General features: G+C 44.6%; 1 protein-coding gene across 5 annotated transcripts in view; it reads right to left on the bottom strand.

The window, feature by feature from the left end:
- Positions 1-25,531, bottom strand: part of OTUD7B (OTU deubiquitinase 7B) — a 932,635-nt gene that overhangs the window by 203,214 nt on the left and 703,890 nt on the right. For all 5 annotated transcript variants that reach the window (XM_069652344.1, XM_069652353.1, XM_069652334.1 and 2 more), the window contains one exon: positions 9,408-9,535. In XM_069652344.1, the coding sequence (XP_069508445.1) occupies positions 9,408-9,535 (128 nt within the window). The remainder of the gene's footprint in view (positions 1-9,407; positions 9,536-25,531) is intronic.

Below are 25,531 nucleotides of genomic sequence, written 5' to 3'. Positions count from 1 at the left end.
GTGCCAAACTAGAATTCTGGTGAAGGCTCCCTATATCATTATATGGCAGGCTTTCCCTCCTGAAGATTGTCCCCCCCCGAAAATATTTTACTACTTATATACCAATATGGCCAGGCATTATAAGGTGATCTGATCCTTGGCAACTGGGATTTGTGTGGGGTTCGGGCGCTGCTAGACTGGCATGGGCAGATATGGCGAAACCATATGACCTGGGGGGATTGGCTGCACCGGATTTTGAGTTGTATTACTTGGTGGCCCAAGCACAAAATGCTGCGCATTGGTAGGGGTCATCCCGCACCTATCACCATATAGATATTGAGCCAATCAGAGAAAACCCCCTGTGCCTGATCGCTGTTATATTTGGTACACAATATGATGAATGCGCATTTGATCTGGTACGGACAACGATAGGGGCATGGGCTAAGCTATTCCATTGAGATTAGAGGATCTGTATTGTAGTAGTGTACCGCTTTGGGGTTTTCCTGATATTCTGCCCTCGCAGAATAGGGCTGTACTTACATGGGACACAGACCGTGTCCTCACGATGGGAGATATGTTTCCTGATGGGAACTTTGTTTCTAGGTCAGAATTCACTGCCAAATTGGGAAGTACCCCGACTGCTCTGTTACAATATGCTCATATTAGAGCAGCCTTTCAAATGAAAAGGCAGTAGTTGCCCACTGAACCCGAAACCCATACTATACTTGACACTGTCACCCAAATCACAATTGGACCCAGGCTGATGTCCGAATTTTACCACAAAGCATGCAGGCGGCTGGGAATATAGCCTGTATTAAATCTCAGTGGGAGGAGGATATTGGCCACAATATACCCGATGATGCATTTATGACTTATATATCGTTTTACGCCAAAGCGTGCCCAATGCATGGGCACGCTACTGTCTTCTTACCAAGGAGGCATTATTAAACGTCAGGTACATATTAATTTGTGTGCGTTTTTTTCTCCCAAAAACCTCTCACTACACTAACAAACAATTTAAAACACAATTATTACACATCACTTCTTTTAACATGTACAAAAATCTAAAATAAGTGCATAATTCCAAATTCAAATTCCATGAGCAATACAATTAATTTAATTCATACTCCATTTTCACAATACCAAAACCATATTACTAAGATTGATTAATTTTCATAGCGTCATCTTACTCCAGAATTCTTTGTATCCAATTCAAAATTGCCTGATCAATGCAATTCACAACTTCATATTCCTATTTTCACAGTCCTAGACCGTATCAATATATTCATTCATAGTTACATCCTCGTCCATAATTCCTGCACATACTTGTTCAGCGAACAAAGCTTTAACTTTAGGACCTACAACCACATTTAACACATTAAGACACTAAATTTCATTCTTTCCATACAAAGTTCTAAAAAAAAGAATATTAAAATACATTGGAATACATTAAAATACAACACAAAGACCATTAAAATAGTCACTATATAAAGTGCAAGGATTCCGTCAACATTATAAGAGTTACACAAAAATGTAAAATCTATAGAATATTTAAGAAAGAGAAAACACATTTAATCTAAAAAGATCAAACTAAAAAAACCTCTTAGCTGCTAAGACTTTATCCCCTGGATTAATCAACAGACAGTGCCACAACCTTTCCCATTCAATCAGGATTTCTGACCTTCAGCCGCCTTGTAAACTAGAAGCCTTAGGGCCAGGCAGTTCAGTGATGCTTTAATACCTTGTCTGAACTCTGATTCGTACAGATCTAAACAGTGTACTTCCTTTGCCCAAGAATTAAGTGCCGTCAGCAAGATGTTCCAAGAAGCCATACCTCTATGTAAAATGGGATCAAACAAGGCCTTATTATTAGGTGCGTTTCTATCTCGGTATAGCTCCTCAAAATGGCCTTCCCAAACCAATCCCGAGATAAGTTGCATCTGCAAGGCTTTTTGTTGGTCTACTGATTATATTTGTGCAAATAATTTCCTCAAACCAGGATCTTATCCAGGTTTTTAACAGGCACCAAACCTCTCAAAAGATCTTGAAATGAGGGCACAAAATTATCTGGATCAAACTTTGCAGACATGCCCTCTTCATACCAATCGCTCACTTTGGCATTAAACCTAGTAGCCAGAGAGGGTCGCCAAAGGACTGCATGGTCTCTACCCCTTATGGCTAGACTAATAGAGTTCATCTTAAAATTGGTGTAATCATTACACTGAAGTTCAAAATAACATGGCAATGGCCACTACCTTCTCTAGAGGCAATCAGCATGTTCTCACATATAGCTACCAAATCATTGGAGATAAACATGTAATCCAACGTTGATTCGACCACCGAATTAGCCCAGGTATATAGTGGCAGAATATCTCCCTTTTGGTTACCTTTTAGTAGTGCCATATCCCACATTTTTAATATAGACATAACAACTACCACTCTTTCTTTTGAGATTTTTGAGGCCATCCTTCCATTAGTTTCATACTAGTGCTGATCCAAAAATGTGCTATTAAAAACCCCCCAATATTAAAACACTGGTTCTTGAATCAACTACAAACTTCTCTAGATATTCTGAAATATGGTTCATAAATAGCTGCACAGAAATTACCGCTGGATTGAAACAGACATTCAAAACAACATGTCCGATGAAATGCTGATTCTTCTTCACCCCAATCAACACTAAGACACAAAATATCATGTCTCCCCATATTCAAATTAATCATATTAATGACAGTGGTATGTCGGAGAGCACACACTAACCCTCGATAGTGTCGTCCGCTAGGGCCCTTATAGGCTTGTTCAAAGCAGATATTGAACCAGTCAATAAAAGGAATATTCATAAGTAACGTCTCTTGGACACAAATACATGGTGAAACACGTGTACAGAGATAAAATGTTGTGATATGTATAAAACAACAAGGCAAAGACAATATATCCTTTATTTTGGAAAATTGGAAAACAAAAGCATCTTATTTTTTTGAAAATTGGAAAATAAGAGAAATAAATGAATAATGAAAAATAAAATCTATTCCTGGACAATGTGGTTTTGACTAAATTTGAAGCATTCACCCTATCATTCAACCAATATAGGAATTGGCGCACAGTTTAAGATACCATTTGGAAGAAAATAATAACTTTTGAACACTTGCTCTGCTTTACAAGGCAGACCCTTTAAATCATCTATCCATTCCCAATTCTAGCACATGAGTTCTCTCAGAGGCAGAAGGTGGCCCTTAGTGGCCTAGGAGCCGGCAGTAGGCAGGGTGATATAGGGCTCAGTTGCAGGCAAAGTCAGAGTTCATGAGGAATACTAGGCAAACAAGTAAGTAGTTCACTTTGAAAGTTAGTTAGGGTGCAGGGACTTCAGAGAAGACACCCTAGGAAGATTCCACCAGTGGGCCTGGGTGAACTGGACGAGACCAATCACAGTAGCACGCCAAGGATAGACAGGAATCACAAGAGACTGAAGGTAAGTAAATACCCCAGCCAACACAGTACCCCAGCAAAGAAGTTTGTCAGCAGGAAGATTTCAGGATATGCAGCCAAAAACCAGGTCGATGGATTCCTTGGTCTAGAAGACGGAAGACAGGACTTTGGAAGGACCTTTGCAGCAGGATTCATGGAAGAAAGCGCCAGGCCAGATTTTCCTTGCGACTGGATGCAGCTGTGGATTTGGTGCCTTTTTCAGGTGCAAAGACGACAGAATATCGCTGGTCGGATTCTCGTCATTTGAAAGGTGCAGACTTTTCGGACTCAATTCACGTCACTCGATGTCCAGCAGGATGCCCACAAGGTTTCAGCAAGATACGGAATTCGGAAGACCATCCACCGCACAATGGCTCGAGGTCCCAGGGTATTGCAGCCCCGCAAGTTTGCAGCATGAAGTGGGATGGCTCAAATGCAGGTCTTCTTGGGTCTACTGGGTCTCACCAGGCTCTGGCCGTCCTTTTTGGAATCCCCGAGTCGATTGGAAGGACGGGCTACAGCATGCTCCGGTCCCCCACAGCAGGCTCTCCGGTCGCTGGAATTAGTTTCAGCTGCATTTCCTTCATCATCCTCTTTGGTTTCGGTTCCAGTGGTCGGATTGTCAGCAGCTTTCAGGTTTGGAGTTTTTATCAGGAACAACAACACAACCTCTGCATTTTACAACAAGGGGGGTGGGGTCTGGCTGTCCAATCAGGACAGCCAGCCCCCCCACTGGGAGTTGTTCCCTTTGAGGCAAGGTGGAAGACAAAGGGATGCAGAGTTTTGGAAACCCTCGTCGCTTCCCGCTTCCTGTCTTTCCATACACTCTGGAGCCTGGTCGGGGAATCGGATTTCTGCCGAAGACAAAACAGCCACTGGGGGGCAATTAGAAATGGCGAAAAAAGAATGAGCCCACCATTTTAGAAAAATGGTGCCCCTATTGTTCATTACTGACGCTGAATTGCGAGTAATAAAAACTAAATATCAAAAGGTAAAACCACTGCCACCAGCCATTCATGTAAAACTCGCAATTGTGGCAAAACCTTACCAGGTAAGTAAGAAAGGGGATACATTGTACCCCCCCAGCATTTCACATACGGTGGGGTGTGCTGGCTCACTATAGAAAATGTAAAGGGGGATACAAATCCCTCTTTACTACTTGGGAACTGTAGTTCACCCAAGTACATGAAAGAGAAATTAACAGGGCAGCCCATAGGGGCAACCCAGCCTAAGCCCAAAAGTTGAAGGAAACTATAACTTCAACCATACACTATGGAGAGCCATAAAAAGCTCACCCATAAAAAGAGAGACTAGGTGAGAGGTGAAAAAGATCCCCCTTCACCTAACGACAATGCAAAATAGTTACCTAGTCAAAATAAAAAGTTCTGGGGTTGACACAAGTCAGGAAGATTTATCATTGATATGAAAAACCTACCGAACACTTCACGATTATCTGACACGCGCACCAGTTTTGAAGGGGTAACAATGCAGATTTGCTTTTATTTTCCCCATTTTAGTGTTCACTTGAGACCTAAACAATAGGACAGCACTATGACTTCTCAAACCGTATACCATGGATACATTTACCTAACCAAATGTCAATAGTCCAGCAGCACTGAACAAAGGAAATGGTTCCTGCAGCTGTATTTATGTAATCACAGTAAACCCAAATGCCTTGCCTTACCTTACTGCACCTTAGCTCACTCCGCCAAAATCCACCCATACGCGCTACACACTGTGCCTTCCTTTTTATATTGGCAGAACCAATTAAGCAGAGTAGCAGCCGCCCGACCCAGCAGGTGGAAAAGATTAGCCCAGATTAGGTAATGCAGCAAAGACAGCGGGGGCCAAGACGGCAAGCTCTGCTGACTCCCAGCGGTTTGAAATGTCAATTTACTTCTGAGCTGCTCACGATGAACGTTGTAGCCCTTTGGGGCATACATGCTTTAAAGCCTCTTTACCAATGTTAAAAATCCACTTGCAGGAACGAAACAGAGAACACACCGTTAATTTACTTCTGAGCTGCTCACGATGAACATATTGATACAGTTCAATGTGCTCAACTGGCTGCAAGACACCCCAGCCAAAATTGACAAATTCGCGCTAGGCACCTCCATCGCATGCCGCAAGTACAAGTCACCGGCCGATTTTCTCCACATGCCCACTGGTATTAAAATTCGGGGCCGACGTGGCCGAGGTGTTGGCATGGATGATAATTTCCCATTCACTGGCTCCCATGAAATATCTCCTTGGGGTCATTGGTATGACAACTGCTGAGCACTGGAGGCTGTTTAATTTGCCATGCCTAATTGCTAAGAAGTGTTTCCTCAAATATTGGAAATCACATGTTTCTCCAACCCAACGGTTATGGTTGACGGAGTTGATGTACTCAAATGAAAAGAAAAAGACGTATTTCTGCTATCTCCACTGCTAAGAGTCCTATAAATATCTAGGAAGGGTTTCAAGCCTATATGCAGAATCTGAATGCTACAAATATTCAGCCGATTGATTTGGTGTTTGTCCAGTAGAATGTTATTTCCTCAAGTGTAAACACATCTTTTGACAATCTCCCTCTGGGAGTGCAAGAGAGATGAGACTAATGTATTACTGAAAATACACACACCGACTGTGCTTTTGTGTATTCCACTGATGATAAAATAATAAAAGAAATGTAAATCCTCTGCTATCGTATCCTTTTCCAAAGTGAAAATTCTTCTACAGCCTTATTCACTGAGTAAATGTATTACATAACATCAACAGGAATTAAAGTGTAAGGTTTGTATGGTGGCCCCTTCTTAGGTTCCAAACTGTCTCCTGGAATTAAGTCATCGGTACCCTCCACTTGAGGATCCAAATCAAAATCCTCACTCAAACCCTTATTGGTAAGATCCTGGGAGGAGGGGGGTGAGGGAGGGGGGATTTAACAGCCCCGAAATGTGTTCCTTTAAATCATATTTTTTAGGAGAAAGCCTGCCATCAAGAAGGGATACAAGGTCCTTTAGGAAGGCTTCCAAAGACTGAGCTTTTCCCGGAATATGGAGTGATGAGGCAGGTCAAGGCGAAAAAAAAAAACTGGTCTTAATCACTGTATCATAAGCAAATATCTGCCTATCTTTCAATTGTTTTAATTCGAAAGCCGATAGACTTGAAACAGAATGCTCAGGAATTGTCTTCAGCAGTACTGTATCCTGTTCCAGGTCAGGTCGAAAGTCGAAGAGGACATGCAATATTTTCTTTGGTGCCATAAAATTGATGTCACCAACTTTGAAGGGATAATAAGAGTCAATCCTTCTGTGGCATGTCTCTTGTTGTCGTTTCCCTGGTACACAGTATCTCACGACTGCTGAACTTTGGCAATTACTTACAGGGCTCATCATTTGGTGCCGAAGATGTGGGCACCAAGGCACTCAAGGCCAACTTTGGAGCGTAGGCACCTTATTTTATTTTTACCAGAATTGATCTGACATACTAGAATGACAGCAATAGTTTATCTATCATCTCTCAACAGTAACACACAACATGGTGTTGAATATCAAGTCACCAGTCGCTGAACACTGGGGTGACGGAGGCAGTCAACTTAGAAGCCTATCCCTTCTCATGCGGCACCTCCACGAAACCCTCCATAACAGTGTGGGATTAATTATGTCTAGAAGCCTTTTCGCATAAATAGGCACCACTCTCCTCTTTAAAGATTGCACCTTCAGAAACTCATCTCCCTAGGACAATGAAGACTTGGATCGCTTTATAGTGTTATTCTCAATGGAAAATCGGTGAAAAAATGCTTCACATATCCTGGGGGGACCTAGTGTTAATGTCACAGGACTTGGTACCAAATTACTCCAGACAGTAACAACAAAGCAGATTAGCATGCAATCGCAATTTTCTTTTGTCCATATGTCTAGCACTCCTTGATGAAAGGCATGTACCAAAATAAAACATCAGGAAGCCCAGATGGATCTGAAAACTGTAAGGAGCAAGTCATTTAAGTGACCTGGGAAAGAATAAATTGACAACCAGGCGATCCTGAATTAAAGTCATGCAGCAAAATGAAGAACACACATTTTGCCTAGGGAAAAAAAAATGTTGTAGCCCCTCACCAAACGGGAGGTGAGGAAATCTGACAGTTGATGGCTCCCGTCTTCCAGGAGCCCTTGCTGCTGTGCACCCTTCATAGGCTGCAGTTTGTACACTTGCAATGGGCATGAAAGACTAAATGGTTTTATTTTTGCATAATTCCAATGTGTATACTATTTTCTAGCTTACCCTAGGCTCCCTTGATAGATGTCTAATCAAATTCATACAGAAGAAAAAACAATTACAGTCTGAGGAAGAAGCTATAACAAAACTGTCAGTAGGGAGCAGCAAAAGAATAAGTGTCAAACAAATACTTGCAGGAGAAAAAAGGGCCACAAGGTATGAAAATAGACCTAAAAGGCCAAAATAATAACACATTGCATCACAGCGAGCAATATGTAGAAGAGAGATGACTGCAATAGGTTATATGCATTAGTTTGAAAAGGAATACGGTAGTCTATTGACTTTGGAAGATTTTTATAATTAAATTATTTTATTAACTTTATTTTAAAACTTTAATTCTATTGCTATTCAAAGGTTTGCAGGGAATATACGAAATTTTGAATATAAAGAAGATTCCATGATGTACTACATGCATCCAGCATAAATCCACATTTACAATTCTCAAACGATCAAATCTCTTGTAGGTTACTAATACAGAAGTACATTCTTGGATTTTAAAGAATCTGGATCAAAATAACTAAGGTGCAAATGGTACCTGATCTCCTCTAGGTATTATGCCAAACTCCTTCTCATGGTTTCTGTGGCACTTCCCTTTGTCAGATTCAATAATGATTTAAAAAATTCATTTCTATGGATTCATAGAAATCAATCGGCTGAAGATTGTTCTAACTAGGGGGACTTTTTATGGACGTGATAGGCATGAAATGCTTTTATTGCCTCAGAGGGTGGCTGTTACTCTAGGTATATCGGATGTTATTAAAAATGAGTGTGGGGGAGCCAAATCATACTGAGACCTGTTGTGGTGCATCATCACCCACTTCATTTTATAGTAAAGTAATTGAGGGACAAAAAAAGTATTTGCCAATCGTATTTTAAGCAGCTGTGCAAAAAGAGTGAACTCAAAGGGGACACCACACATTTAATCACAAGACACAATCTGGCAAGCTAGCTATCCCTGTTCCATGCACCTTCGATCAGAAGTAAAGAATTTCTTTCCATGACTAATAACTGCATGTGTAATGGTGACAACAGCAGGACGACGTTTTGAATGCATGGAATATATTTACTCAGAGAAGGTTCCTGCTTATGGAAAACAGTTGTAAATGTAAAACGCAAAGGCACAATTTTACAATCGACTATCCAATAACTTTTTGCAAAGGCAGCATAGTTAGTTTTGACCAAACCTGTTCAAACATTATCCAGACAAAAGGGCCTATAACACCCCCACATTTTTTGAGAGAATGCGGTTGCAGACTACCCCACTATTCCTTAATGTAGTTGTAAAAGAAAATGGTGCAACAACAAGCATGTTCCTTTTGTCTCACCATTACAACCAATTTTGTGAGAGCACTGCCAGTTTGGTTGAGACCCATTCAAAGTGACTTTTTTCTAAAGTGACACTGCCTTTCATTTACTGAAGGGAAAAGGAGAGCGGATTCTTAATACATATTTAAGTTATTGTTGAATACTTTTGATAAGCGGCAAAAACAGAGCTGTGTGTGGCGTGTACACGATTGGGCGGAATGTTCATTTGCGGATGAGAATTTCAGATGGTGCTGTTTACCGTGATCTTTATGCAGACAGTTTCATTTTGTATGGCTTGTGTGAACAAGAAAAGAATAGAGTGTGCCATCTATGTACCAACAAATTAATATATGAAGCCTCTTGTTTTGAAGTGTAGCCAGCCCTAGAACTTTGCAACTTACCCTCTCCCCCAGAGTCTCTCAGCATAGTATCAGCTACCACCACAATGGGTCTCTTCAGTACGTGAGCAAGAACAAAGACATGGAACTCCTCCAGGCTTTCATACACCGGCTCCTCTGAACTCTCGACACTGAGAAATAGAAAGAAATTGGAGCAGTCATTCACCACTTCAATATTTAATCACTACAGTCCTGAATGAACATCACAAATGATTATACAAAACTCGAATAATCCTAGGGATGTGGCTGAAGACTGATGGGGGCAGTGTACACCCAGAAAAGTATCAAACAGCAATAAAACATTGGAAGTCTTGTCACACTTTGTTCATTATTTTGCATTTCCGGGAAAAACATCCACGCAAAAAGAGTGATATGGGCACAATAGTCATCACCTTTCCAGATCCCATCATCCCATCTTGAAACGTAAGCAGGGATAATTTTCACTTTGTTTTCCTTTGTGATCCAATGCCCTGTTTTGTAGCGCTATTTATTTGCGATGCAGTTTAAACTAGGGAACACGTCTGTTTTCCGAAGCAAAATGTTTATTACAATTTGTTTAGTTTCTCTGTAGAAATGTATGTTAGTGAATGAATGATGGCCAAATGTATGAAATGATTTGTGCCCCATAGATAAGCAGTGTATCACCCACTGTACTCTCTAAACAGGCAAATACTGATGACAAAAACAGGGAGTGAAATTACTCCTGACAAAAATAGGAAACAGAAACATAGGACACTGCTTCCTGCAGAGGCTTCCCTCAACAGAGTTCTGTGGAACCAGCAGAACAGTGGCACAGGAAAGAGGTCCAATATTATTACTGCCTAACTGGAAGAAGAACTCAGGTAAAAATTCAACTTTAAATTAGATGCACTTTTGTAATATATGTTAACTCTTAAGTATACATTTTTACTTGCCTAAGATGTACCTCGGTTCGGAATGGGAATCACTTTATTCATTAAAACAGTTAGGCCTCGGAAGAGGTGCAAAGTGCATTTCAGTAAAATTTCGAAGATGGAGCCCCTAGTTAACACAAACCAAAGCTCCTCACACTTGCCATGATCACACATTCCTAATTTATTCTCAAACTGACGGACGGAGGAGGGGAGTTCTGAAACACCTCTTAGCTAGCTGGCACATGGGGAAAGGTTAGGGGAGACATAATTCATCAGATCATGGAGGAAAACGTGGCATCAAATTTGCAAGTTTGGAGTAATGTCCTAGCTACAGGGATCCCCTCTTGCCCGTTCATACAGAGACCAATTGTATTATTTGGGGGGGTACAGGGGGATTCGCTGCAAACTCTAATGCTAACATGTGATGTTTGGTCTGCCACCATTATCCATGGAAATGTCTGCCATCACATTACTAAATATAGGGAATAGCTTTTAAATCCAGGAAAAGGCTTTTCTTTTAAACCACATGAGAGCTTCCAGCCATTATTTTTCAGTGGATCCGATGCGGCAGATGCCTGCAAGCAGCACAACTTAAACGGCAGACTATTTGAGGAGACATCTCCATAGTTGCAAACGGACAGTGAGGCAGGAACATGAACGCGTATCCAGAACAGAGAGCAAGAAACCGACTCGAACAGAGCCAAGGGATACTAAGTAAAACAAAGAGGTCTGTGTGCCCCCCCCAGCACTTTCCCTTTCAAACCAGTGGCAGTATGGGGATTTCCTAGTCAGACAACAAGGCAACAAATCATAGCACTCAACCAACACAAAAAACCCAGCCTAATGTAACCATACAATCACAATGACAAAGGGCCAACCTGCTAAATTAGAAAGGGACACTCAAGGTGGATATTAAGAGCTGTGTGAGAGTCAGGAGTAGGAGTAAGAGAATGCATGGTGGTGCAGCCAGGAGGCTAGATTTGCAGAGCAGTGGAGAGAGGGAGAGGAGCTGTTAAAAAGGTGGAAGAGAGAACTGAGAAGACAACAGTGCAGAAGACCAGGAGGCCATCTACCGGCCTCCTGGTCAAATAACCTCATTTCTCTCTGAGTGGGCAGACCTCTCCTCCTCCCTCCTGGCCTCTACCACTCAACAACTCCTCCTCCTCTGTGACCTAAATATACATTTAGACTCTCCTTGCTCCTCTTCTGTACTTTTCCATGACCTCTGCGACTCCCTCTCCATGTCCATCCTCCCCTCTGGCCCAACTCACTCTGCAGGGCACACACTCGATGTCTTGATCTCCTCTGACCTCCCCCTCTCCATCCCTCTGACAACTCCTCTCTCCTGGAGCGATCACTCCCTTCTCTCATCTCATCTCTCCCTCTCTTCTCGGACATCCAGCCCATGAAGCGTGTGTCAGTTGAGGCTTTTGCCACCACTTTCTCCCCCCCCCCTCCACCTTTGGCTGTGTCACATCCTGACACAGCCCTGTCTCTGCTCTACTCTACTCTTCAATTTCTGATACGCTTGATGCTTTTGCCCCTGTCATGAGGATCCGTTTGAAGTCCAAAGCCAATTGCAATTCCTGGTAGGACTCTGACCTAGCTACACTTAAACATAAGCGTAGGGCAGCTGAGAGGAAATGGAGGACTTCCTGTTCATCCTCTGACAAACTGGCCTGTCGCCTGTTACAAAGGCAATACCAACACTCTGTCCTCACCAAGAAGAGTACACATTCAAGCTTGTGCCTCTGTGGCATCTAACAACTAGGCCAAACACTTTAAAATTGGCAAGGAGCTGGCCAACCCTGCTGCAGTCTCTACCCCTCCTGTTGCCTCGCTGGCTCTTTGCAATGCCCTTGCCTCTCACTTCATTTCAAAAACCCAGGACATCCTGTCCACCCTCTCCACTCACACCCCTCCTCTCCCTTCTCCATCTGTGCTTGCTGACCCTCCTTAAGCCACCCTCCCACCATCCTTCTCTCCTTTACTCTTTTCACCCTTGACAAAGTCGCTAGACAAGTCCGATCTATGAAAGCCTCGTCAAAACAGGTTCATCCCTGTTCCTCTAAAACCATCAAGGACCACATTGACACCCTCGCTCCGGCCCTTGCTGATTTTTGCAACCACTCCTTTGCCTCGGGATCCTTCCCCTCCCCTCTGAAGCACTCCTTTGTGCATCCTCTTCTCAAGAAACCCACAGCTGATCCTTCTTGTCCAGATAACTATCGCCCAATTTCCATTACTCCCTTTCTTGGCAAACTCCTGGAAAAGTTGGCCATCTCTCAGCTTAACCTTCATTCCAATTCAGTTGTCTGTCTCCATGACCACCAGTCTGGCTTCAGAGCTGCCAGAAGCACGGAAACTGCTCTCCTGAACATCCGTGAAGATCTGCTCTCCAACCTTGACTCCAACATTCCCTCTGTCCTCATCCTCCTCGATCTCTCTTCTGCCTTCAACACGGTCAACCATACCATCCTGCTCAACCGTCTCCGTGAAAACCTGGGTATCACTGATCAGGCTCTGGCCTGGCTGACCTCTTTCCTCTCCGATCGACCCTCCCAGGTCCAACTTGGTTTCTTCCTTTCATCTATCTTCCTCTCTACCTGTGGTGTTCCTCAGGGGTCTAACCTCTCGCCCTGGCTTTTCAACCAATACCCGGCAACTCTCGCCCATTGCATTGCCACTTTCAGCTCAAATTTCCAGTGTTACACTGACGACACAACTCATGTTCAGGCTGCCCTCTGCCACCTCCTCTCCCTCTCTCATCTCTGATTGCCTAACTGCCATTCAAGTTTGGTGTTCCGCCAATGATCTTTGTCTGAATGCCAGCAAGACAGAGATCCTCCTCATCCGCACACCTTCACCATCCTTTCCCCTCACTCTCTGGCTGGCCTCCCTTGGCGCTCCTCCTACCCCCACCTGCGATGCTAAGAACCTCAGGGTCATCTTTGACTCCACCTTTTCCTTCTCCGTCCACATCTGAGGTCTCTAAAAAGTCAAATTTCCGACTGCACCTCCTCAGAGGTACTCTGCCTTTCCTCTCCTTCCCCCAGAAGCTCATGCTATCTGTTACGCTCACCTGATTCCCACGGGGGCGTCGATCTGGACTGGCCCGCTGTTGCTTCCACCAGAGTAACACGTAGAGCCGAGATGACAGACTGGACAGACCCACTTAGCTTCGTTTGTTGGACTCGTACGAATATCTTTCTGCAATGGAGAAAGGGAATTAACCTCCCGTAATCTGAGCGTTAACCCGCCTTCCCACTCCCCTTGTCTGCCCACAGAACACTCCTGAAGTTCCCTCTTAATCTCACCTGAAGATTTGGAAAGATGTGCTCTCCATCCTGCGTCGAGCGCAGGGCCGCGTAGACGACCAGTTACTTCACTGGCGTGGAGGAATTGGTGAGTTCCAGTATTGACTCTAAGTCCAATTGTTAGTAAGAGTTCAAAAGTCTGATCTTCACTCTGCCAGATTCCTTGCAGGTTGCGGATTTAAACCACCAGAAGAGTTCCAAGTGGCAATTGGTAAGATCCTGGTAAGTCTATTGTGGTTCTCCCCTTTGGGGCCGGGGTACAGCGATGATGCAGAATTAACTACGCCGACCCGAAATGAGGCGAGTACCCCCCTGTGGTAAATCAAGTAAGTCTTTGGGGCTAGGTTGTATTGTCCTTGTTTTTTCCCCCTTAGGGGCCGGGGTGCGGCGGTGATGCGGAATTGACTGCGCCGACCCAAGATGAGATGAGTACCACCCTGTGGTAAATCAGCTAAGTCTTTGCGGGTGGTTTGTATTGCCCTTGCTCACCCATCTGTTCTGGTCTCCCCCAGGTGTTGAAGAATGGCCTGGAGATGCTGGATTCGCGATGGAGTAAAGGAATGCAGCCTCGGTTGGTGAGTTCAGCGCGGCTCTGCGAGGTGCGTGGCAATGCACCTGAGAAGGCTTCTCTCTTCCAGATCGACGATGTGCTGGATCAAGGATTCAGGTAAGGGTTTTGTACTGACCTCTTCTCCTTTTCTTGTTCCAGGTGTTCCAGGGCTGAAGCGGGCGTGGCTGAAGACTGGAGCTGCTGAAGACACGGTGAGCGTTACGCTGCAGCAAGCAGAATAACGCGAAGCACGTGTGGCTGTCCGGGTGTGGCTTAAATAGCCTTGGAAGAAGTCCCAGGTAAGTATTCTTCCACAGCCCCACCCGAGAGGAAAGGAGTCCCTGAGGTAAAGTAGTCCCTTTAAGCCTCATTTGGCTTGTGGCTTCGTGCAGCATGGTCTGCATCAGGTAGGTATGCAGCATGGTCTGCAACAGGTAAGATTTCTGTAATGAGCCTGGCGCCAGGAATGTAGCCAAAGAGCCCCTAACTGGGGTTTTTGGGCATGTTTCAAGTGGCATGATGCCTGCTTCCGGGGTTGCTGGGCCTGGTCTGGCTTTCCGGGGGCAGGCATCGTGACAGTATCCCAAGCTCTGGTTCTCTCTAGCTTGGACTATTTTAACAGCCTCTTTCTAAATCTACCTGCCTCTACTCTCCTCCCTCTGCAACTAATCCAGAACAGGACTGCAAGACGTGTCTTTGGCCTCAAGCCCTGGGATCGTATCTCTCCAGCTCTGAAATCTCTCCACTGGCTCCCAGTGGATGCAAGGATTAAATTCAAAACCCTCTGCATTGTCCACAAGGCTTTCTGAGGCCTGGGTCCAAAATACCTTCAGCTATCCTTCCGCAAATACCTTTCCTCTCGAGCTCTTCGCTCCTCTACCTCCAACTCCCTCAGGGTCAGTCGTTTTTCAAAGAAACGACCTGGGGGTAGATCTCTGTCTTCGGCTGGGACCTCCCTCTGGAATAGCCTCCCTGCCACTCAAAAACTTGAGGAGAACCATCTCCGGTTCTGGAAGAACCTCAAGACCTTCCTCTTTTCTTCTGCCTTCGCTCCCCCTCTCCCCTGCTGTTCTCTCTTGGCACTGTGCACCTGGCCACCCTCTGTCCTTCGGGCCCAGGTACCTGCTCACCCTGCCTCCCTCCCGCACTGCCTCCGGGCCACCCCTTGCACTGGGGTCTGTATCTGTACCCATACAGCCCCCCTTTTTCTTGCTGCACTTCTCAGACCTACCCGGTTTGCTGCCTTAAACCTAGCACTTGCAAATTGCTGGCTGCATTACCACTGTTTGTTGCCTATTATTTATTTATTGTTATTTATCTGTTTCTCCTCTGCTTCACACTTTCCACTTCTCCCTCCCTCCCTCCATGCACTTTTCCCCTCCCCCTGTCCCATGCACTTGCACGTTCTCAATGTCATTGGGCCTAGTAAGATCGCGGTTTTGTTCTCCCCGTTCACCTCCCTTGTCGTGCTCTGAAACACTTGTGTACGAGCGCGATAGAAATAAAATAGCAATCAAAATAGAACAGAAGGAGTATAGTGAATAAGGTTCAGAAGCGCTTTTCAGAAGGGAGAACAACTTAAAGGAAAGAGTAGAGAAAGAACCTCAGGAGTGTTGAGGGGCTAAGGCAGGTTGAAAGGAGGATGGTATTGGGGGAAAAGGCATGGAAGAAAGGGACAGCATGTTTGTGAGAAACTAAAAAGGCCAGCCAGTGGTGGTGGCGGCAAGGAGAATTGAAAACAGGTAAGACGACAAGCAAAGAGGGGAGACGGAAAAGAAGAGCTTAGTGTTTGCAAATGGATTGAGAAGGAAATAAAGGAGAAGAGGGAGTATTGGAAGGAGGAGAGAAGAGAGGAGGAAGGTGGGACAGATACAGGATAAGGAGTTGGTGCCTAAGTCAAAGGGTAAGTGCTGGGAGAGACTGCAGCACGGTCTGCAATCAGCACCAACAAGTTTAGGCTGGGTGACCCCAGGGGACACTGCATTCTTGGCGAATATCAGCAGAAGACCGACATCTGGGCTAATATACAGACAACTGAGCCAGAGTGGTGGTGCTGGCTTCACAATCAGAGAAGAATCACATTCTGGCAAGTGCAGCGAAATTCAAGCATTAAACCCCAAACGACTCATTCATCACCAGTAGGCAAAGGCTAACTGCCTGCTATCGTAGCTTCAGTTCTAGCCAATTCCTTAGCACTTTAAGTTGCTTAATAAAGACCTTAGAGCCTTGAGGCCTTGGTTTTGAGTTGTCTGCTGATCGGTCAGAGGTGAAAGTTCTTTAAATCGATTTTTAGAAAATGCAAGCAGTTAGAAAATTGGAAATGTAATAATGGGTTGGACTTGGGGCTAGAAAGATATATCGCGGGACACTGGAAAGCATCACAAATTCTGCAGCTTACAGCCTAGTGGAGAATCAACAGCTCAAGAAACAGAATACACTCTCTATTCAGTAGTCGACAATTGATAATCTAGAATTTACTTTTGTTTTTTTGCCTATCTGGATTTTGAGAAAGGTGGCATACCCAAGAAACTTACACAACTTGCCACCTATCCCGACTTTCTATTACGCTGACAATATACAAGTTCATCAGTTTTAGAGGTTCAACGTCAACACTCTCACTGATCAGTTGGTGTACTACTTTTGCAACAAATTATGATTTAGTAGAAAGCTCTCCGACACTATGAGAAACATAGAAGGTGTTCAACCCTAAATATGACAAATTCCAGAGGTTAACCGCAATCAATTGAAAATTATTTGAAAAAGCTAGAAGAGGGAATATGGAAGCACTGGAAAAAAAGGGCTAACTGAATGAGATCCGATTCTGGGTAGAGCAAGTCAACAGCGGGGTTTAATTTATGTCTAAGAAAGTGATAGCAGAAACAAATTAGTCTGAGGGGCTTGGAAGGGAGCAATCATCGATGATTAGAAGGGGTTAGGAATACGGTTGAGCAGAGTGCAAAATGTCAAGTAGTAAACTGTTAGTAAACTACTACCCAGGTATAAAATTCACTCGCCACCTTGGCATAAATACTAGTTTTCCACATGCATACAGTATCCCATGTTTTACTTGTCAGTAGTGAATGACTAGGCAACAGGGTAGAACAAGTGCACTTTTTGTGGTCATTAATTGAGAACATACAAGATGCATCTGGGAGATTGCATTCTGGAAGGTAGATCAGACCTCATAATTTGGGTTGGGAAAGCCCAAGATCCAAATTTACCGGGATGGATTGGCTGAAAGATTGTCGAAGGGAGTCCTTGAAAGCACTATTGAAGAGGTTACAGCTGCCATTAGAGAATTCACTTCTGGAAAATCCAAATAACCATTGGTCGACCGTACATCTGCCAGTTGAATTCTGTAAAAGAATATATTTATTATTTTACAGAATAAGCATAAGCTCCCCTCTTAAATCGATCTACCACTCTGCCATCTGCTCCCTATGCCTTCCATCACCTCTTGACTCCATCTCCTCCTCCCTCACATCTCTAGGTTGGCTCTCTTTTCACTCCCAGCTCAAGTTCAAGTTCCTCTGTCTTGTTTTCAAGTCCCTGTATGGTCTTGCTCCCCCCTACCTCTCCTCTCTTCTTTCCTTTACTCCCCTTCTCATCCTCTCCGCTCTGCTAATCTTTTCCTACTCTCTCCTCCTCCACCCTGCGTCCCCTCCCGCTTCCGCTCCTTCAACTCCTTGCTCCCTTCCACAGCAACCGCCTCCCCCTTCACATCCGCTCTTCTCCCTCCTAACCTTCCTTTTGCTCTTCTCTAAAATTTTACCTCTTCAACTCACCTCCCTAACACCCCACGTACCTTTCCTCCTCTTCCCCTTTACTTTCACCTCTTCCTTACCCTCTTCATCCTTCCTACCTCCTTCCTCCCTTCCCCCTGCTCGATTCTAGTCTCACCTTTTCCTCTCTTCTTACCTCACATTCCCTCTTTCCCCCGTTCTTACCTACTACTCCCTTGCACACCTCTCCCCTCCAACACCCTCCTCACTGCTGCAATATTGTAAGTTGTTCTTTATACTGTTTTCAGGTTGTGGTTCAATTATCATCTTATGCTTGCTTTATGTTTATTTGTTCTCATGTAAAGCACTTTGGAGAAAAGGGCTATATAAAATTCAATAAAATACAAATACAAATGCGTATGACGAAACAAATAAGGCAGGCTTATCAAATGCCAGTAAATTCGTTTTTGAGAGACCGGTTCTGATCTTGTTGTGAAGACAGAAAAAACACAAGACTAGACAAGGTGTATAAAAGGAATTGGTGTGCTACATCTCTAGCCTGAATCAGACTATTTTCAACAGAGGTTTGAACGGCATACTAGTAAACTAGAGATGTGACGCTGTAGTACGTGAAAGTAGAAGGCCGTCCTTCTACCTATACACCAGGCCTGTATGAAGAATCGCTGCGCTTCGTCACTTCTCCCAAAGGGGAGCCTTTCATTGTGAGGCTAGGGAGGTGAGCCTGCTATGCAACAGTCCCCCTAGGGTTGGCAGTATGCGGGACCTCACAGGGAGACTCCCCTTTCGGGTTCAAGGACTCCCATTTCCTCAAGAAACTCCCTGCAACCCTTCATTGTGGAACATTCAGTACCATCCAGGATTCAGAGAAATCCCATTAGAACAAGCCACTGTTTGTTATTGTAACATTACACTGCACATTCGACTTGAAGAAATGTTTGATAAAAATGCTGAGAAGAGAGGTGGCCGAGTAATACCGATTGCTCAAGGGCTGGAAGCCAACCAAACTGGGATGAAGAATGAAAGAACAAGAGAGAATGCTCAGCGGAAATAGAAAAGGGACTTAAATGCTCCACTGAGAAGGACCCAGAAAGCCAACATAAAAAGAGAAGGACTACGGAAAGTGTGAGAAACCCAGGAAGATCGAATCAGTCAAGAAGTGGAAGCTGCAGAGAACAGGGTGATCCTCTGTCGGGTGGATAGGCCCCATGGGTGTAACCAGGAGGCACAGAGAGAGCAGAGAGCCGAGCTGTGCTGTGCATGGGAAGAGAACCCTGCACGAAGGAGAACCAGGAGAGTGGTAGCGTGACCAATGGAACGTGGGCTGTTCAGTCCAAAAACACAGACCGTTTCTACACTGGCCCCGCCAGGTCAGAAAGAAGAACCAAGTAACTGATTGAACACAAGAACTGTTCAGACTCCAAGTGTCGTCCCTATCCTTGAGAAAGACCTGGTGACGCTAGCCAGTGAACAAGAAGATAATGGGAGAGGCGGGAGACCAGGGAGAGGATACAGGGACCCAGGACACCCCAGCAGCTTTATTCGTCCCTGTGACAGGACAGGTGCACATAAGAGCGAGAACTACAACAATAAACCTACTCATTCCAGTGAGCGGACAAGTGCCTATAAAAGTGAGAATAGCTCCAAGACTGTTTACTCGTCTCAGTGAAGGGTCTAATAACAATAAGAAGGAATATCACAGTCAAACCTGTCTCGCTTAGTACAACAGGACAGGAACTGAAGAGGGGAGCAAACAGCTGCTTGGACGGCTGTATTCGAGCTAAGGAGAAGTGCAATTTGCCAGAACAAGATTAATGTGATACGAGAAATATTGGTTATGCAAGTAAGGAACAACAAGATTACAGAGACAATGCAAGAAGGGGATAAAATCCCAAACACTGCAAAGAACCGCCTTATTCAAGAAAGAAGAGGCACACCAGAAAAGTGGCAAAGTCCCCGAGAGTAACTGTACAAATGAATCAAATATATAGCCAAGAACTGTTTGAGAATCAGCTAAAAGGGCAGAGGTACGCCTATCCAGGAGAAGTGAGTCATTCTCCTGGACTTTTTGTTGTTTTCTCTTAGTGGCAGGGTCAGGATAGATCAGATTTGAGATGGAGGACAGACTGTTTACTTCACTATTGACAAGCACCCTAGTTAGTTTTGTTAGGTCAGGAAATCCATGGAAAAGTGATAGAGGGCTTTTTTTTGGAATGAAAAACAAACTACTTGTTTATCATGACAAAACTGGTCTGCCTCCTTCTTCCTAGCTACCACACATGTTTAAAATAAGGTGGCAGTGATGTGTAATGAACCCAGTACCAAACAGACCTGTTGCCGGTATGGGGGTGTCGGATTTCTAGCAAGAAGATGCATGAAGAGAGGTCCCTTTTACTCCATGCCCAAGCACGCTTATTTGCAGCTGGTCACAGGCTCTTAACATTGATGAAGAACCTTCACTGCTTCATAGTTGCTGAAGGGCAGTAGAAAAAATTCATTTAAATCATTGTAATGGTGCTACTGAGCTGTCGGATATGCAGAACAACCAAGAGGATGAGAACAGCGCTTGATGGGGTGGCTGTACCTCTGTACCCCCATAGAGCTTTGGCAACAAAATAGCTCCGATTCTGGTGCGGCGCAGACTCAATGCTGCATAGGGCATTCCGGTACAGAGTCGAGAATGGTTCCTAAAAATGGAATGGGGTTACTGAGGTAAAAGGATGTGGGACACCAGGTGTCCAAAAAGTGCCCCAACCAGGGACATTTTGCACATGGTAGGAAATGCCTAAGGGAGGGGTTACAACGGGCACAGGTCTGGCATGTGGAAAATCCCACTTCAAATTAATGTAATCACTTAAACAAATGACAGGTCGCCTAGTGTGCACCATTTGTAATGACCAGGATTCACTTGTCAGCTACTTCTTTTAATCTGAGTGTATGGTTACCCATTAAGATGAACTGAGACCATATAAATTTTACATGTAAACAATAAAAAAAAAGTTAGGCATATAAGGAAACAGGCACAGGGAGACAAAGTGATTGTCCCCACTTTGTTCAAGAAGAAAGGCTCGGATTTGGATCTGAATCTTCCTGTTCCAAAGTCAGAAACTTACTACTTCACTGCACTTTAATGTCCTCTACTTGACAATTTTAAACTGCATTTTATACTGATCCCTAGTGTATTTATCTGTAAACATTCTTACATTAGTCAGATTAGAAGCTGAATGAAGATATTTCCCTAAGATCACACAACTCTGGAAAAATAGGGAAACCTGGAATGGAAGCAGTGGCATTATTTTACCAAAATCGTAAGGGTTGTGAACGAGGCTTAAAACTACCATGATTCCGAAACGCTTAAAAGAAATCACAGGAATTTATGGTTGTTCTTATAACCAACAAGTCAGGTGTTTGCTGCCTCTGGATATAATGGATCTGAAGGGCTTGCATTTTTTCAATGCAGATGTCACATTTGCTCTCAAGAACACACCAATTCCCGAAGACGGTTCAAGGGTTTCTGGAGGGGTGGTGCTGCGCTACACTGCGGAGCAAGCTGTAGTGTGGAGAGACACTCAAACGCAGAAAAAGGCAATACAGCCTAGTACCAGACGGGGCCAGAAAGACCGTCTTACCCGGTGGCGTGACCACGCTGCAGCCGTGGTGGGTATGTGACGCAGGAAACTACGCATAGGCCAGGACAAAACGGAGCAAGGACTCCTCCCATTGGAACACAATGGCCACAGACTGCCGAATCTGGCAGAAGTAGAGAAGTAGAGAAGAGACAGAGATGGAAAGACGGCCTTATCTGGTGGCATATCCACAAAGCAACTTAAGTGGTTCAGGAATCCGGTAAACTATGCTGAATGGCCAGGACAGACCGTAGAGACGGAATCCATACTAACAAAAAGAAAAAAGATCAAAAAAAGAATGGGAGAATTGACCAACTTTCGGCCGTACGAAAATTACGCAGGGCCGAACATTTCTAACAAGTCCCCTATTCTGTGGCATTACAGTGTGCAAGGGCAGCGGGGGCTGCAGGGTTGTCCCCAGCACCCTTGTTCACTGAAATGTCAGCAGGGGTAGTTTGTAGAAGAAACGAAAAAAGACAAGAAGAGGACCCTGCAGCGCCACTTCCATCCACGCAAGTGAATGGAACCAGCGTTGCAAAGGTGTGCAAGAGATTGTTACACATAGGAGGCAGTGGTCCCTCACGCCAGTTGCCGTGTTTATCTTTCATCTCGATGCATAGCCGCTTCCCTGGTGCAAACACGTTTGCTGTGTCAGGTGATGGATCAGCTGACCTCGCCCGCAACACTGCCTCACAGGCTCTGCATCCAAAACAGCCATTAAATACTGCATTCTGGTGAGGAATGCTGCTTCTATTTGTAACATTATCCTATCCATTGTTCTGGCTTGTTTGGATTCTCGATATGACTTCGGCTAGTTTCACGGACATTCTACTGCCTACTCCTTTGCCTCATTGATACCGTCTGTTGCCGACACAGACTTCCTTATTCCTACGTCTTGGTTCTCAACTGTTGCTGACTTCAGCCTGTGTATCGGTTTCCTCCCGCCTAGCGTTCTTGGCGGTACCCGCTCGTCCTGTTCTCATCTGCAGACCAACACCCGTTAAGATTACTGTGGTGTTTACACGTTGCTTATTGAATATCTATCTTTCTCTGGCTTAGTGGTAATATCAACTCATAGCCACCCGGCTACGCCAATAACTAAAAGCTCAAGATCCTATACCACTTTCAGGGGTTCACGCACTCCTGATTTCCTCTGTTCATTACAATCCAGCTCCATATATTCCAAGACACTATCCCTTATCGGGGGTTCATTTGATCACTGTCATCAGTGCCCTATACAACAATTGACTATACCTCTTGCTACTGATCTTTCTGGCCCTCACGAAGGGGATTTCCATAACCAAATATCACCGGATATCAACAACCATCATGTGCACTCTCAGACGCTCTGCAGGTTTTGTGCACCAACCCGGTACTAGTGTGACTCTCGTGCCGCCCGGGTTACTTACCTATACTGACTTCCTGGTTTGTTTTCTCCTCGCCGTTGTTTCTCGGACTATTACATTTCTTCAGAACTCAACTCCATCCCCACTGTGGTAAGCTAGCGTCTTCATCCTTGCCCTATTGTTACTAGCATATCCCAGGCGTAGAGGGTTAATTTCTGTTTTTGTTTTCCCTTAGGCCCACACGCCATACGTCCTACCCACTAATCACCAAGGTATGCCAGGGAGGATTTGGGAACATCCTATGCTTGCTCTTTTCCGCTTACATTAACCTGTTGATGGTTCTTTCTTACAGCCTTGGTTTGGCGGTGCGCGTGTTCCCCGCTCTTTTGTGTTATTTACTCCTCTGTCTGTTCACACCTATCAGCAGAGGGGCGCATCATAAAAAAATAAAAATGTTTTAAAAAAAGTTCCCTCAAGTTGAGGAAGCCTAGGTTCTGGGTGAACCCCGGCTTACTAGTGGAGTGCTGAGGGGGTTACCAGACATTTGGTCGAAAAAAATTGGTCGACCAGACAAATGGTCGAACCAATTTGGTCGAAAACCAAATGGTCGAATTTTTTTTTTTTTTTTATTTTCACCCCTTTTTTTTATTTTTTGGGGGGGTCCCCCCCCCAACCCCCTTTTTTTCTTTAAAAACCCCTTTTTTTAAAAAACGAAAACCCGAAAAATAAATATATAAATAAAAAAAAAATTCGACCTTTTGGTTTTCGACCAAATTGCGTCGACCAAATGTCATTCGACCAGTTTTCAGTCGACCAAATGACTGGACACCTGCTGAGGGATTGCTGTTCTACCTCTTACATCTGGTCGATTCAAGGCCCACTTCCCAACGCCCCAGCCAGCGCGGTGGTGAGTAGAATAACAGAGGCAGCGGCACACAAGGAGTTGTGCCGCCCACAGTTAAGTAAGGAGATTGTCCGAAATGTCCAAGGAGGGAAAACAAAGTTATCTTCGGTAAAATAACTTGTTTTCTTTCTCCTTTGGACATTTCGGATTAGAATAATTCACGGCAATCCGAAGGGACAAATCCTCCACTTGGAACGGGAGGATCGTGGAGAATGCATCATCAAATAGCAGATGCTGACTTGCCTGCGACGCTATGGAGAACGGAAAACGGCAACAACCCAGCTAGGACGGAAACTCGCTGGAGCACACCCGAAGGCATAGAAGGTACCAGGATTGCCCAGGGTGGATGGAGATCAGTGGAAACTAAGAGAGAGAAAGACTGACAAGGAGGGTTACAGAAGTCATAAAAACCAGAGTATTAAATCTTGGCACGAAGCACATACACAGTCAAAGAGGTCAAGGAAGCCTGAAAGCCAGAGTGGCCTGGAGAGTCTGCAATAAATAAGTAACATCGATACGATCATAAGGAGAAGGTAACCTAGACGGTTCACAATCAACTTGTGCAAAATCTAGAAACAGAGCGAAACTGGACAAGCTGCTGGAAAAGGAATAAGGGAAACAATTCCACCACATATCAAACTTGAGACATTTCATTTATATAGAGACTTAAAAGTGTATCGGGAGAGGCTAACAGGAGAGCTGAACACCTTTTATGCAGTATTTTTGTATGAACTGAAAACCATCTCCAAAATGGGAGATCCAAAGGACAATTGGCCGGACAGAGCCCAAGCTAAGGGGCTATTGTTTTGGCTTATATATATATATATTTTTTAAACGGTTTTTATTATTTTTGAAATAAACAAACAATACAAACCAAACTGGCAGCGTTATTTGCAACAAAACACATGAACATCAATTAGTCAAGACCACTTCTCCATCAATCCCTCCCCCCTCAAGAGCTCGTTTGTTCTTCTCATTCCGTATCTGCTGCGTGTGGCAGGGTATCACCTTCTTCTGAGACTGCAGAATCCGTTATTGTTCCAAACAGTCCTGCTATTAATACTCTCCATGCTAGTAGGGTACTCACCACTTCTTCCCCACACTTGCTACATGCCTCCTGCCATACCTCCGTTTCAGCCTCCGCCCATTTTTGCAAATCCCGCCACCATACCTCCACCCGTGGCTTATGGCACTGCTTCCAACCCATGGCAATCCTTCAGTTTGAGAGCACATATGCCAAGTCCTTCAATTTCCCAACATGTTTAAGTTTCTGTGGTCTGGGAAACCCTCCCAACAGGCAGGCCCAGGCCGTATTTATAGTGAGCGTGACCCCTTTGTCCGCTAGCTTTTGCGCCACTTCTCCCCAGAAACTCTCAATCACTGGGCAAGACCAAAACATGTGTGTCATATCAGCATCTTCCTTATCGCATTTTGGGCACGCTTGTCGTCCCGCATTTACAAACTTCGATATTCTCATCGGGGTCATGTGAGCTCTGTGCGTTATGTACAACTGTATTTGTTGCAGTCTGGCATTTCTGGACACCTTCTTGTGGTATCCCATAGCACGCTCCCACATCCCATCTTCCATCTGTGCTCCCACCTCCGTTTCCCAATCCAGCCTCAAATGCGTCAATTCCTTCCTAACCCGGGTCATCACCATCTCATACAATCTAGAGATCTCATGCCCTCCTTCTGATGTGTCATATATTGTCCCCATAGTGGCGTCTGGCTCCTCCGCCAATACAGTCTCA

This window comes from Ambystoma mexicanum, chromosome 1p (genome assembly GCF_040938575.1).
Source record: "Ambystoma mexicanum isolate Mex_15411 chromosome 1p, UKY_AmexF1_1, whole genome shotgun sequence".
NCBI classification, from domain to species: Eukaryota; Metazoa; Chordata; class Amphibia; order Caudata; family Ambystomatidae; genus Ambystoma; species Ambystoma mexicanum.
Note: the sequence above shows the minus strand (reverse complement) of the source record. Positions and strands in the feature narration are given on the sequence as shown.